At 41.1% G+C, this 14607-nt stretch overlaps 1 protein-coding gene across 1 annotated transcript in view; it reads left to right on the forward strand.

Annotated features, from left to right (window-relative positions):
• cfap74 (cilia and flagella associated protein 74) overlaps positions 1 to 14349 on the forward strand; it is a gene marked incomplete at both ends in the record, with an annotated part of 51461 nt that extends 37112 nt beyond the window's left edge. Inside the window, 16 exons of the mRNA XM_083919303.1 lie at positions 808 to 981; positions 2347 to 2480; positions 2634 to 2886; positions 3749 to 3862; positions 4203 to 4336; positions 5745 to 5876; positions 7033 to 7142; positions 7237 to 7292; positions 8460 to 8579; positions 8812 to 8967; positions 9108 to 9234; positions 10539 to 10693; positions 10784 to 10916; positions 13346 to 13479; positions 13813 to 13947; positions 14245 to 14349. Of these exons, the coding sequence (XP_083775429.1) occupies positions 808 to 981; positions 2347 to 2480; positions 2634 to 2886; positions 3749 to 3862; positions 4203 to 4336; positions 5745 to 5876; positions 7033 to 7142; positions 7237 to 7292; positions 8460 to 8579; positions 8812 to 8967; positions 9108 to 9234; positions 10539 to 10693; positions 10784 to 10916; positions 13346 to 13479; positions 13813 to 13947; positions 14245 to 14349 (2172 nt within the window). The remainder of the gene's footprint in view (positions 1 to 807; positions 982 to 2346; positions 2481 to 2633; positions 2887 to 3748; positions 3863 to 4202; positions 4337 to 5744; positions 5877 to 7032; positions 7143 to 7236; positions 7293 to 8459; positions 8580 to 8811; positions 8968 to 9107; positions 9235 to 10538; positions 10694 to 10783; positions 10917 to 13345; positions 13480 to 13812; positions 13948 to 14244) is intronic.
• Between the last annotated feature and the right edge of the window lie 258 nt (positions 14350 to 14607).

Here is a 14607-nt window from a genome sequence, read left to right on the forward strand (position 1 = left end):
TCTGTGAGCACTGACATGGTTAAAGCGGCCGATATCTACTTGAGAGAAAAACAGCTCACAATATGACTTCTAATATAGAGCTACACACATACAGTAATAAAGAATAAGGCTGATGATGCTCTGTAATTTTGTTATTGTCCCATAAAAAGACTAAAACAAAGCAACAAATGAATTGATCCCGTATTGCCTGTGTATCCAAAGATAGATTCTTCTTCTTCCTCTGTGCCTTGTTGCTCCATTATTGTCAAAAAAATTATTAAAAAGACATCAATGAGCCACAGTGTTTCACTACTGACATGTTTTTTCATTACCATTAATCTCACCTACACTATGCTGCAGTAAATACTCACATTCACAAATATATAGTAAATACTGTAATAGTCCCCAAGAAATGCACAGTTTATGCCTCTTTGAGTAACAATTCCCAGCTTTTTCAGGGAATTATTCAGCCTTTTTGTAAATTATATTATAGTTGTGTTTAAAGGTTTACTTCCTGGCTGAGGGCCAAAGATAGCGTGGGGAAGAACATAGTGTTGGTTTTGGTCATTTCATCGGGCTTTCATTGACAATAAGAAAGACAAAAACCAGCCTTGCATGGTCAGAACAAAACAAAATACAATATATCATAATAATTCCGGGGGACATTGCAATACCACTGATAAGATAAGATATATTAGTCCCACAGTGGGCAAATTTGCACTATTGCAGCAGCAAAAAATGCAAGGTATAATAAATACATAAATGCTTCCTATGTGTGTGTTCAGGTGAATAAATATGCTTCCTGTGTGTGGGCGTGTTTGTGTTCAGGTGAAGCCAGTCCACTTCACAGTCCAGGCCGTGGTAACATCCTCAGAGCTGCAGTTTGACCGAACTGAGGTGGATTTTGGCTTCTGTTCCGTTTACCAGACGGTCAGGAGCAGTGTTCGCCTCACCAACCTGTCCCTGCTGCCTCAGGACTTTGGCTTCCTCACTGTTCCAGAGGTAGTGCAGAATGTCAGAATACTGTGAATACTGTGTTAAATGTTATGGCGTAAGGTAAACTGACCACACATACTATTGGAACACGATGTTTGCTTCAGCGCTGTATTTCTACTTGATGTCTGCCGGAGACTCATATTTAGTCATTAACAGAAATAATACTTTCACTCTTGGAAACTTCCATTCACAGGCTTACAGTTTTTCAGATTGGCTTAGTTTGTAATCCTTAAGATTCCAGCTCTGGTTGATTTGGCAACTGCACGGTTACCATGGCAACAGGAAAATGCAGTTTAGCACTACAGCAAAGAGCTGTTGAGTAGAGTACTTTGGCAGAAATACAACAAATACAATACAACAGTTGGATGTCTTTAATGTGAAGCAGCAGCAGCAGCTGCATTAGCGTCACCTTAATACAGCTCTGAGGCTGTTATCATTTAGATCAAATTACACTGGATTACATGCAAATATAGTTTGCTTTAAAGGGAATTTATATATTTTTCAGCGTAGACCCTATTTCCCTATGTCCACTTTCAATGTGCGTCTACTAAAAGTGTTTTTGTCAATGACAGGCTCAGATTGTGTATTATAAGTGTCAGACGACATTATGGAAAGCTGGGGAAGTTGCTATTATCCTGCCACGCTTTTCATATGTAGCTATCAATGCCAGGTCAACACAGTAATTTAAGCTAATAGCATTAGCCTATCTCGGCTCTGTCTGCAGCTCTCCACTATTGAAACAGTATTTTTCTACAGGAAAATGTGATTAAGTAGGATTCTTCTACTCTACTCTGGCTGACAGTAATCATCCTGATGGTCTGCAAGGCACGGTTTATCTGGAGTGTAAGGATCCATTTGAAGCACAATTTACCACAGCGTCAACCTATCTAAAAGGCCCATAATGACATCTTCCAGCAACAAGTTACCTCGCCAGATTTTAGAACGAGACATCACCATCTTTCCATAATGTCGTCAGACACTTATGATAACATCTCAACCTGTCAGTTGGAAAAACAACCTTTAGGGGACATACATGGATGATGCACCTTTGCCCGTGGGATTAAATAGCAGCCTGGCAGCCGCAAACCAGGCTGCAGGGCTCTTGCTCAATACTGGAACAATGTCAAAAATTGTTGTTACCAATTAGTAATTTACACAGAAATACATGGTAAAATAGGGTCCAGGTTGAAAAATACCCAAATCCCCCTTTAAGTGTGCAATGTGAATTACAGATTCAGAGCACTTCCTTGTTGTCAAAAGAGAGATAATCACTGAATGTTAATTCATTGAATGGCTATTATAAAACTGTGGGTTGATTTCATGGAAATCTTGAGGATTATAACCGTTTGTGGTGTTTGTTTTGTCTCACAGTTTATTGAGGTGCAGCCAAATGATGGCTTTGGCACTCTGCTGCCACAACAGACCCTGGAGATCGATCTGATGTTCAGTGCCAACGAGGCCAAAGACTACAACTTTCAGCTCAGTTGCAAATCAAGAATTAACAGGTTCACTTTGAATCTTGCATTGCGTCTAAAATGTATATATGTAATTTGTAAGACTCTGATTTTATGATGGTTTAATCTGTGTCATTGTGTCTGATATGATCCATTTTAATTTATTAATATTTAATTAAACTATGTATTTTTCTCTGTCCTCAGAGATTTCCTTCTTTCCTGCCGAGCAGTGGGTGTCCGCCCTCCCCTGCAGCTCTCCCATTCTCTGGTCCAGTTTGGTGCCACAGCTGTAGGTGACCAATCCACAGCTGTACTTTACCTGATCAACCATCAAGCCCACCATAACCAGCCTAAACAACCAGCGCCTCCAGTAGCTCCCCGGCTGTTCTCCTTCACCCCGCCAGAGGATTCAGACATCAGCATCACACCTTCAGCGGGCTCCCTGCTACCTGGAGAGGTAGAATACCACATACGTTTACATATTAAATGTCATAAAGGTCAGATTGTTAAGGTTTGTGTTTGATCAGGACCCAAATGCACGACTCGACTCTGGTTCAAAGCGCAACAAAAAATCTTTAATATGAATAATAACGAGAAGTAATAAATATGCACAGAGGTGTAAACAGTGTGTGTCAACAGTCAGTGAGTAAATAAGGTAAAGTGACACTGGTGGAAAGGTGATGAGCTAGAATTTCTGTTTCTTTGCGTTGGAAAGTTTGTGCACTGTGGGAAAAAAAATGTTTATTTGCTCTCAACCACTTGTAAAATGTTGTCTCACCTCAGAGAAGAGCAAAAAACATTAGTGAAACCCTTAAACTAATGTTTACAAACAAAATAAGAACAAATTATGGATGCACACAAAAATAAGAGAGAATGTGTTAATGTATTTGTTCGTATATCGCTTCCTGCATAAAGCCCAATGATCACAGAACTAAGAGATCTCAGAGGAAAATCTTTGGATCAGTAAACAGAACTACAGTGAGACAAACAGCCATCACAGCTGCCACTAGTGAACAAGTAAGAGAACATAAGAGCGTAGAGCATCAAGGTGTTTTGAAAATTGTTGTTGTTTATTTTTCTGAGTTGTGACAGTTAAGAAGTTCTCTTTTCCCTCAGTGGAATACTGTCCTCAAGACTGTGTTTATGGGAACAGTAAATCCATTCATTTTTACAGCTGAGTAGTCACAGGGGCCCAGTGGGAGAAATCTAGTAAATAGCCTGCATCAGGAAAACAGGGGTCATCATCAGTCAATCCACTACTAGAGAACTAGTGTTACCGCTGGATCCTCTGACGTGTTCCCATCTGTCCTCTCACACAGAGGTGTCTGGTCCAAGTGACGTTTAGACCCATACTGCTGGACCAGAACATTAGAGAGATGGCACTGCGTCTCCATGAGAAGGAGTCGGAGAGAAACAGACACTTTGAACAGGAGGTACGATGACACACACACCTGCTGCAGGGTCAGTCTTTACTGCTTCAGGGGCTTTACATGTGAGCACGTCTTCACCAGCTTCCTGATTTATTCACCTTTATGGACATACTGGTGTTTATACAGACTATAGACTATCCATCACCGTTACCTTTATGTGTGTGTGTGTGTGTGTGTGTGTGTGTGTGTGTGTGTGTGTGTGTGTGTGTGTGTGTGTGTGTGTGTGTGTGTGTGTGTGTGTGTGTGTGTGTGTGTGTGTGTGTGTGTGTGTGTGTGTGTGTGTGTGTGTGTGTGTGTGTGTGTGTGTGTGTGTGTGTGTGTGTTAATCTGTCTGTGTTGTAAGACTATAAAGGAGAAGCCAGTAGAAACCAGTAAAGGAAAGAAGGCATCTGTGATTCAAAAAAACAGCAAGGAGTCCGACTGTCCAAAGACCGACCAACCAACTGCATCACCAGATCCTCCCGACATACAGCCGGGGTACAAGCTTTTGATTTGTGCATGTCATCAATCTTGGTGCTTTCTTTGGAAAAACATGCCCAGCTCTCTGAAGTGAAAAATACCAGTGAAGCAAATATTAATTCAAAATTGTATATAACAAGATATCAAAGAGTAGCTCTGCAGAAGGAGAATAAATAATTATTTAAGATAAATCCTTCAGTAACACTTTCTACAAAGACAACATACCGTATATGGTGCATTATGGGGGCTTTTATGGTGCATTATAAAGCCTTTATAATGCTTCATGGCTACACTCATAAACTCACAGAATGCTGATGCACCATATCAACAGTCATAAAACATAGATGTGACTTATATATAAATTAAATTATAGTTCAAGTGTCTTTCGGATGCTCTTGACTAGTTATTGATTAGAGGTTGACTAACTGACCTATACACACCTCAACAACCAGCTGTAAGGACTCACAGTGTGTTATAATGGTCCATGCAGTAACATTTTAACACGGTATGTGTTTAGTAAAGGGAAATACATACTGATGCATCTATAAGAATACATACACTATCATAATGTTTCATTGTTGGTGGTAAGTAAAGTCTTATGCATTGCACACAATGATTGTACAGCTGATTGTCGGGGTGTGTATTGGAATGTACAGGTCATCATAATGTATTATGAGCCCGATCAGTCAACCTCTGCTTTATAACTAGTCGAGGGCATGCAGTAGTGTGTCACCAGACAGTATTTAGCTAAAGATCTAACAAAAAAGATCTGTTTAAACTACAACTATAAATGATTTTGTAATGCTTTGAGTTCATCTGGTGGTGTAAAAAGTCTAACTTCTTACCTTTCTAACTGAATATTGTTTGAACTATTAAATGTCAACAAAAGGCCACTAACACCAGTGAATTAGCCGTGCGCTAGCCTTGGCTCTACTGGGAAACCCCTATCCCCTCTGTCTGTAAACACTGAGCACCTCTGGTCTTCCAATTAATTATCAATGCCGTCAACACACCCAGGACTGTACTTCAGTCTTTCACAATACAATTATTTGCTTCAGCAATTCCAAGTGATGCAGTTAAAGCTCCTTCATTTCCATCCCTTTTGGGTATATACCAGCACCTAAGCCACTCAGACTGAGAGTCGCCCAAGTGTTCTTACAGTTTTCTCTCATCAAAGTCACTTTCATTTACTAATTAGACATGTAAATTAAATATTTAATATTGCCCAAATAAATAACTTTTTATAAATAAATAACTCTGGGTTTGTCTGAAATCTACAGCACTAAAACAAGTTCTGTTTCCAGGGGTTTAGTGATCTTATCAGTATTCCCATTTCTTTTCGGTTAGAGTGACCACTCCATTATTATCTCAGCAGAGCTGGAACACTTTAATGAAAAGGGTTTCATTCACAGTCTTTTCTTTGCAGGTCAGAGCTGTATGAGGAGGCTAGGGCCTCTCTGCTGCACTCCTTCACCCGGCGCTACAGCGAGTACACCATCCCCTGCTTTGTGTCAGATGGAGAGCCTCTAGAGGACCCACAGGCCCAGCCGGCATGGAGGTAACAAAGCTCTGTACGACTCACTGTCGTGTGTTTAATCTCTGGGACTTCACTGGACCCAATACAGAATTCACAAGGTCCTTTGCAATAGTTTCACATTTATGTGTGTGTGTGTGTGTGTGTGTGTGTGTGTGTGTGTGTGTGTGTGTGTGTGTGTGTGTGTGTGTGTGTGTGTGTGTGTGTGTGTGTGTGTGTGTGTGTGTGTGTGTGTGTGTGTGTGTGTGTGTGTGTGTGTGTGGGTGTGTGTCTGTGTGTGTCTGTGTGTGTCTGTGTTCCTTAAGCCTGAATGTGACACAGCTGACAGCCTCATTCTCTAGACATCCACTGCTTTTTTCACAGCATACTGTGATTCATATAGGAAATAAGGTCTAGTAGCATATCAAGTCCAGATCAGCCCACCACAGGGCAACGTCTTATTTCACCCACAGACCCCCCAGTAAAAGTCTTAATACTAAGACCCATTTAAGACCCGTTGCATTTCAGCTGGTATTGTGTTTTATTCCAAAATTTGGAATTTGCATTAAATGTGGGTCTGTCAATGGCCTGAGGGTCTGAGTTAAGTATCCATCTCAGCTGTGAATTGTTGAGCCGCATTTAACAGCAGGAGCTTCTCCTTGTGAATCAGATGTGTGAGATTGTGCGTGATTTAGTTCTTTGCAACATTATATCTTATTTTATTCCTTTCACAAATTGTTAAAGGATTAAATCCATGTGAAGCTACGGCACAGTTTTACAGATAAGGAAAGTGTGCTAACCGTCCGTTACTGTTCTCTTCGGTAGCCCAGCTTCTGTTGAAAAGGGAAAAAAGACGTGTTGGTCCGTCCCATCTCTTTCTTCTAGTAATAACATTTATTTTTTAAATGTTGGGGAAAATGTACTCTGGGAGAAGACAGACACACCTTTGGTTTAAATCTAAGCAGTTCAAAAGAAGTTCATATCCTGAGGATACTCAACTTCTGAATGGTAAACACTCTTTGTACTATGAGCTCAACTCAGCATAGGAAAAGACTAGAGCTGCCCCCTCTTAGGAAAACATAAGATATATCTTTATTTTAGAATGTGCATAGAAATAGTTATTGACATGATTTTCCATCATTAATGTGCTGTGTATGGGAGTTGTTAAACACACTTATTGCCATGTCCAACATCTCCACAGTCCTATCAACACTCTGTACTTGAAGCTGCAGTGTCCTGCAGTACAGCCCCCTCTAGTGGTCACATCCAACCATGGAAACAGGGTAATAGCCTTCAATCAGGTGGCAGTGGGTGAGTGATGCTCATTGGTTCTATTTCATACTCTAAATGTCCACATACTGTACAAGTTTTTATCGTGTATTATATTTGTGTCTTCTGTCTTTAGGAGAAAAGGTGATCAAGAGGTTCACAGTGCAGAACATTTCAGAGGAATCTTTGGATGTATCCTGTCAACAAGTCCAAACACAGAACTATGGAATAAGAGTGATGCTTTAAACAAATAGATTATCAATAGCTGCAAAGACCCACTTGATGGTATCTATGATAAGGTGCACATTCTGTAGTCTTAAATGTATTAGAAAGATAGATATGTTGTGCTGCAGGTCATTGTAACTTTCAGTTCTTTGAGAAGTTAAATAGATGGATGAATATAATTAACATGTACAAGTATTTTTGTACACTTTAATATGTAAGTGTGTATAAAAGGGTCAGTACAAAGATGCTTTTCTCTCTTCCCTCCAGAAGTCTCCACCTAAATACAGCTGAGGTCAGTGGACTTCTTTGTGGAGCTCACAGTAATGAAGATTCAACAGCAGTATTAGCAGTACTTATGCTGTATTTTGGGGCCTTTTTCTACCTTTATTTGAGAGCAGACAGTAGACAAAAAAAAGGACATGAGTGGAGAGAGAATGACAGGAACAAAGGTCTCTGGCCAGAGACGCGTTTAGTCCCTCGCAGTTTTTATATGCTCTTGTGTCGAACACCTTTCTAAAGAAACCTGATGAGTAGTGTACTGTGGGTTATACAGAGATACATGTTGCTCTTAGGAATTTGAAATGAATATGTTTTGATGCTGTGAGCACCATATATGAAATGTAGTTTTGTTAATTGTACTGAGACTCAGTGTGCCGCGATGGCCTCCAGATTCACGTCTGGCTGCTGAGGGCCTTTGTTGTATGTCAATCCCCATCTCACTTTCTCCACAACTCCTGTCTGTCTCAATAAAGGCATGAACGCCTCAGGGGAAATGAAAGACAGGTAGCTCTAAAACTCGACAAACTCCTTTGACGATGGGAGGTTCTGTCAGCAAATAAATGTGTCAAAGTTAAGTTTTCTTAAAACTTCCCATGATTATGAAGATACACGTATGAGGTTAATCCAGGGAAAAAGTCTTAGTCGTCAGTAGATTTACCTTTTTTTTATAATGTATACATTAGACATATAGTTACTTTCATGTCCATATATTAAATATCCAAATTAAGTGTATTATATTATGTCTTTAACTGAAATTGCCAATACTACGAAGAACTTTTATTATGGAAGATACTATTACAAAAAACAATAACAATACCAACTGTTTACTACTACTTTTCTTTGACCATTTCCAAGCTGAGTTCATCCGTGCTGGATATACAGGGTCCCTTTTCCCTTCTGAATTCTCTCAGATCTATCAGACCTGGAGAGAAACACACTCTGGTTCTGGCCTTCAGTCCATCTCTGCAGAAAAAGGTTGGTTAACCCTCTGAGTGTAGAATTGAACATGAGGCGATAGAGCTTAATAAACATATGATCAGTGTGTCTCACTTTTTTCACCACCAAATGAGCTATAAGTCTCCGAATAACGTTATTGTTATCCCATATGAATCCTTTGATTTGTCCTCATCAGGATTAGTCAAATCCCATAAAAAATTGACATCATGAATGTTGAGTGATACTTTACTCCCACTCTACTGTTCTCCAGTACTGTGAGACTCTGGAGGTGCACAGCCAGAAGATGACTGTGGAGATGACTCTGTCTGGGGAGGGTGTGGTCCCAGCTGTCACCTCCTCCCACCCTGGAGGTCTCCTCGACTTTGGCTTCGTGTTGGAAAAGGAGAGCACCTCACACATCCTAAAGGTCAGTCAACAGCATGCTAATGGCAAAAGGAAAAGATGAAGTTCAATTGAAGATATTTTCTGTTTTTCAATGTCTGATTCAGGTCCACTATTAGAAAAATCAGCAGGTTGAACTGACATGAGGTCCTGTTTTGCCTGCAGTTGCACAACAGCTCAGCGCTGGTGGTGGGTTTCAGGGTGAGGTTGGCCAGTCTCTGTCCCTCACTGCCTCAGGGTGGAGCTGACAGCGTGGCCTTTCTGCTGGGCTCTCAGCTCCAGCCTACTGTGGGTAAGATGTCATACACACTGCAGTTATTCACCCAGGAACCTCTTTGACTTTTACTGCTACAGAGTTCTTAAATGAAAAACTTTCAATTTTCAGCACCAGCTGTCCTAACATACAGGACAAACCTGAATAAATGAGAGGAGAAACAACGAACGCAGACACTTTGGCTTTGTTCACACTGCAAGCCTTAGTGCTCAGTTCAGATCTATTTTTTTGTTCGGCTATTCACATAATTTTTTAATGAGGCCCATATCAGATTCTAGTGTGAACTGGTCATGGTTCTGAACTGACCTGCATTCGCAAAAGAACAATAACAAAAATGTCACACACAGTACGCTGTCGTACAGAAGTAAACAAGGAGGCCACTGGAGTCAGTGTTTACAGTTTCATTTATAAGTTGATGTGCTGTCAGTGGGAGTCAGCCATTTCATGGTCAGATGATAATGAGGACAAGGAGAAAGAGAGACAAATCTTTAATTATTGCTTTGAGCAATGGATACTGCTTCTGTAAAGAGGTGTGTGTGTGTATGAGGGGTGGTGGGATCAGGACGTGGATGGCTACACTGAAACAGATCCTTTTAACCACGTCTGAGCCTCTCCACAAGACTCTTGTAGGAAGACTCTCAGTTCAGATCCCCCATATCCCTGAGAAAGTGTAGGAGTCAGGTTGTATTGACTGGCAACAGGGGTGGGTGAAGGAATGAGTGACGTCAAAGTCACATGGGTATGAGTGTTACTGTGGTCACACTGGAAAAAATCAGGTTCTTTATTCACGAAAAATCTTAAGCATGAATTAAAATGCTGGGTTACCAGGGGAAGCCCGGAAGAGTAAAATCAAAAAGGTAATCAAGCAGAATGGACACATTGTTACATTACTTTTACACAGAAACATTAAAAAGGATTAAATTGAATGAGAGGAATGCAAACAAACACTATATTACACACCTCATTTATCCATGAACATTTATTTTAGTTTTTTTACAATTACCTCTCGTCCACCTCATTGACTCAAGAAGACGTCCCAATCAGGTCGTCGCCCCTTACTGTAAGTGCCTTGGTCGAGAGCAAAAGTAACGAAGGTAGAAATAGAAAATACAACAAACCCAGGATTGTAACGTACGTCAGATGTTTTGGCATCGTCAAGGTAACGTGATATCTCCCATTTCTGTTTATACCATTTCAAGCACTTTCAGCCTCTGGCACTCAAACACTTACCAGGTGATGTCAGTTATGTCTGTTCAGGCCTTAGGGTTTAGGGTAGAGGTTGGGCCACAGTAGCAGCAGTATGCCTTTTGTATCCTGAACAGGAACCCAGAACTACAGTGGGCTGTGTGTGTTCAGTGTGTTGCCAGGAGAGGGCACCATCGCTCCAGGACAGAGCCAGGACGTCACTGTCACCTTTCAGCCTGACCACCCGTCTGTGCACTACTCTGACAGACTGACCATAGAGCTCATGAATAAGGTCAGTGATAAGTCAATAACACTGATTCACACTGTGGGAGCAAAACTCATGATAGAACAACCTTAACCCTGTGCCCTCTCCGACCTTCAGAGTAAAGTGTGTGTGGCTGATCTCAGGGGTGCAGCCTCTTCACACAACATGTATCTATGTGGAGGAGACCTGCGAACAGTTCCCATTGAATCCCTCCTCCCTCCACTGATGACTCTTCAACCTGAGCTCTCAGGTATCCGAGCAGACAACTTTCAAACAGTGTAAAAAGACTTTGATATATGTTTTCTCCCATTTGGTGGGTGTGTAAGAGGTGTTTACCAATCAGCAGCGATCCATATAAACCTGTGATATTAAAAAAACAGGGTGTTTTAACCAGGAAAAGGTCTCATTGAAAAAAATAATCAATTTTTCGAAAGATAGGCAGCAGCACAAGTAACACAGTTCCATAACACAAACATATAACAATTACTAAAAACATTCTTCTAAGATATGAAAACATAATTCAACTTTTAAAACATCTACAGCCAGATGTGACAGCTTCCAAGTCTTTCAGCATCTCCTTAAATGCGTCCAATGGGACCAGCTTCTGAAGATTCAGGTAGTTTTGTATCTGGTTCAAATCAGTGAGAGCAGCATACTTAAACATCCTTTTTCCTAGTTCAGTATGGGCTTAGAGACAGTTAGAATAAATACATCCTGGGAATGAAGACAATAAAGATGTAGGTTTGTAGGTAAGGAAGCAGTCCAAGAACAGCCTTATAAATAAAAATAATAAAATAAAATAGACCAATGGTTGAGTGGTTAAGGACAGATAAGGCCGACCATTTAACCCCATCATACAAAGAACAATGGTGAGTAAGAGCTTTGAGATTTGTGATGAATCTCAGTGCTCCATAGTACACAGTATCAAGCATATGTAGGCATTGTGCAGATGCATGCATGTATACAACATCACCATAGTCCAGCACAGACAGAAAGGTGCACCAAGTCTCTTTTTGGACTCAAAGTAAAAAGCAAGACTTTTACCAGTTGCTGAATGTGAGGCTTAAATGCGAGCGATTTATCAATTGTTAATCCATCATACGTGTACTGAGATACAGATTCAATCCCAGAGCCCTGAAATGTGGTGATAGGTGGAAGGTCCTGTGGCTTTGATTTTGCATTTAGAAACATCAAAAGTTTTGTTTTGTCTGTATTCAAACAAAATTAACTCACACAGTATACGTTGTACAGTATTAAAATCAAGTTGTTGCTGACAGAGAGCCTGTTTCCGTGTAGATGCAGAGCAGTATATTATAGTGTTATCAGCATAAAAGTGGAAATTTGCATTGGAAACATTTTGACCCAGACAGTATATAAATCATTTTTCTTCTAATTGCGATTCATATATGCAAATGAGACATTATCTAATGCTAACTTTTGATGAGTTTAGGAGAAATCTACAGGCACAAACAGACAGTGTTGTGTTGTAGTCTGAAAGAAGACATGTTATGTAAGATATAATATAGCACAGAATCTACGCATTAAGAGGTGCATGAAAATGGCACCCGATCATGGTGTTGTGAGGCCCCTGTGCTCTTCTGGAGACCCCGCTTTTTCCTATTATGTTGTTGCCTTCCTACTTGCAAAATATTGCAAATAAATTGTCAAAATCTATCTGTCTGACAAGGTCCGACTCTACCGACAAAGTGTGAGCTGAGACGTGTTTGGCACATGCTACTCCGCAGCTAATTTTTTATTCTGCCTAATGGCCCTTTCAGACATAGCGTGATAACGGCACCACTGTGCTCTGAAACCCGTTATTCTACTATGGCTGGGCCATGCACCGCACTCAGCCTGAAGCTTGGAGTGCCCAGGGCACTGCCCCCTTTGGCCCATAATCTCAAAGATACCGAAGGCCCCATCCATGCAGAAGACATAAAGACTCTGAAACTAATATGACAAAAAACACAAAGACACATTCCATAATTTATGTATGTGTTATAGTTATCAATGTAAATCAAAGCACGCAGATCATATTTCACCATGACATCCATGTGCGAAATAAAATAGGCACAGTTTCTAGACTAAATCCAAGTGGTGCTGTGCCTTAAAATAACATCATGCGTGGCGGCCGGTGGTTAGAGCCCCATGTAAAGAGGCTGAAGGTCCTCGAGTCAGTGGCCGCAGGTTCAACTCTGAACATGTCTTCCTTTCTCCCCCCCTCTTTCTCACCCCATTTCCTGTCCGTCCTAGCTAATAAAAAGGCTTGAAAATTGCCAAAAGAATATTCTTAAAAAAAAATAAAAACATCATTGCTGCTATATTGTGTCAAAGTAACAGCACTCCCATTGACACCCAGCAACATTGCAGTTTGTGAAGTCTGCATATTTGATGTGTCTTGAAGAAGGAAGTGAATGAATCAATACAGTGTGTTTGTGTGTATTTTTCCTTCTAGACAGCCATTGGTTTTCAATAATTAGAAAATCAATTAAAAGACTCTCTACGTGCTTGAATTACGTAGTGCATTAGGGCAGCATGAATGCCACAATCTCTGTGTGGCATCATGTGGTCAAGTCCAATTCATAGTTTCCACAGTGGCGTGGCTGAGGGTCCGCATGATGCGAAGTTAAGTGAAAATATGTATGATTTGTACTAAATGGGCTGAATCTTATGTATCAGAGTCAGAGGCGATGGAGAAGCCCAGCATCTCAGTGCTGGTGACCCTACGGGCTAGCTACAGCGCAGGAGTCCTCACAGCTGCAGAGAGGGAGCTGCAGGTGGGCTGCATCCGCTCCACACAGCCCAGTAAAAAGGTACTGCGATGCATCACGGAGAGAATCATGCACAAACACTGTGAAATTCAATATCATAATTACAGTGTATATTAATATCTTCATTTTACCGCCACCCTGTAATGGATTTAAACCCCAATTGATGTGACTACTCCATCTGAGCCTCTAACTAGAATGTACGTTTAAAGAAAACTCAATCGGTTCAAATGCTGCTGTCATGTTTTTCCTCCTTTTGCCAGCAAAAATATTCATAGATTAGAAAGTGTCGAAGCGTTAATATGTAGATGAAACATCACCATGCTTCAAGGTAAAGGATTGGTGTTCATTTTGTCTTGACTGTGTGTTTTGTCTCAGAGTGGTGAGTTTCACGTGGATAACGTGGCATCTCTGCAGCAGCTCGGCTTCAGTGTGGAGCCGTGCAAAGGCACCGTGGAGACAGGACACAGACGCCCCATCACTATCACATGGACGCCCCACAGTGGATACAAAGTGAGGAGAAGTTATTTTGTCACTAAAACGTCCTTTACATGAACAAATGTTTGCATAAAGATGCATCTGTTGAAAAATATGTTTTACATCACGTGTGTGTGTGTGTGTGTGTGTGTGTGTGTGTGTGTGTGTGTGTGTGTGTGTGTGTGTGTGTGTGTGTGTGTGTGTGTGTGTGTGTGTGTGTGTGTGTGTGTGCGTGCGTGCGTGCGTGCGTGCGTGCGTGCGTGCGTGCGTGCGTGCGTGCGTGCGTGCGTGCGTGCGTGCGTGCGTGCGTGCGTGCGTGCGTGCGTGTTTCAGCCCTACGAGGTGGTGCAGACATGTGTGTCTCTTACCCTGAAGGGGGATGAGACGAGTGTCTACAGAGTCACCCTGATGGCTTTGGTCTCCACCGATGCTGACTGACCTCTGCAGGACCTAGACGTCTGTCTCACACACACACACACACACTCAAAATGAACAAAGCATTATTTGTGTGGCCAACATTAACAAAGTTGATTTGAACCATTTTATTCAGTGATTGTATAGCTCATACAGGTTATGTTATATGTTTTGATACATATTGTATTATACCACCAGGGGGTGTGTATGTAACTGAATTGAATAAAATACATTTGAAAATATAAAAATATAGGACATCTATAAATAAATAATATATGCATA

Source organism: Echiichthys vipera, assembly GCF_963691815.1.
Source record: "Echiichthys vipera genome assembly, chromosome: 9".
NCBI lineage: Eukaryota > Metazoa > Chordata > Actinopteri > Perciformes > Trachinidae > Echiichthys > Echiichthys vipera.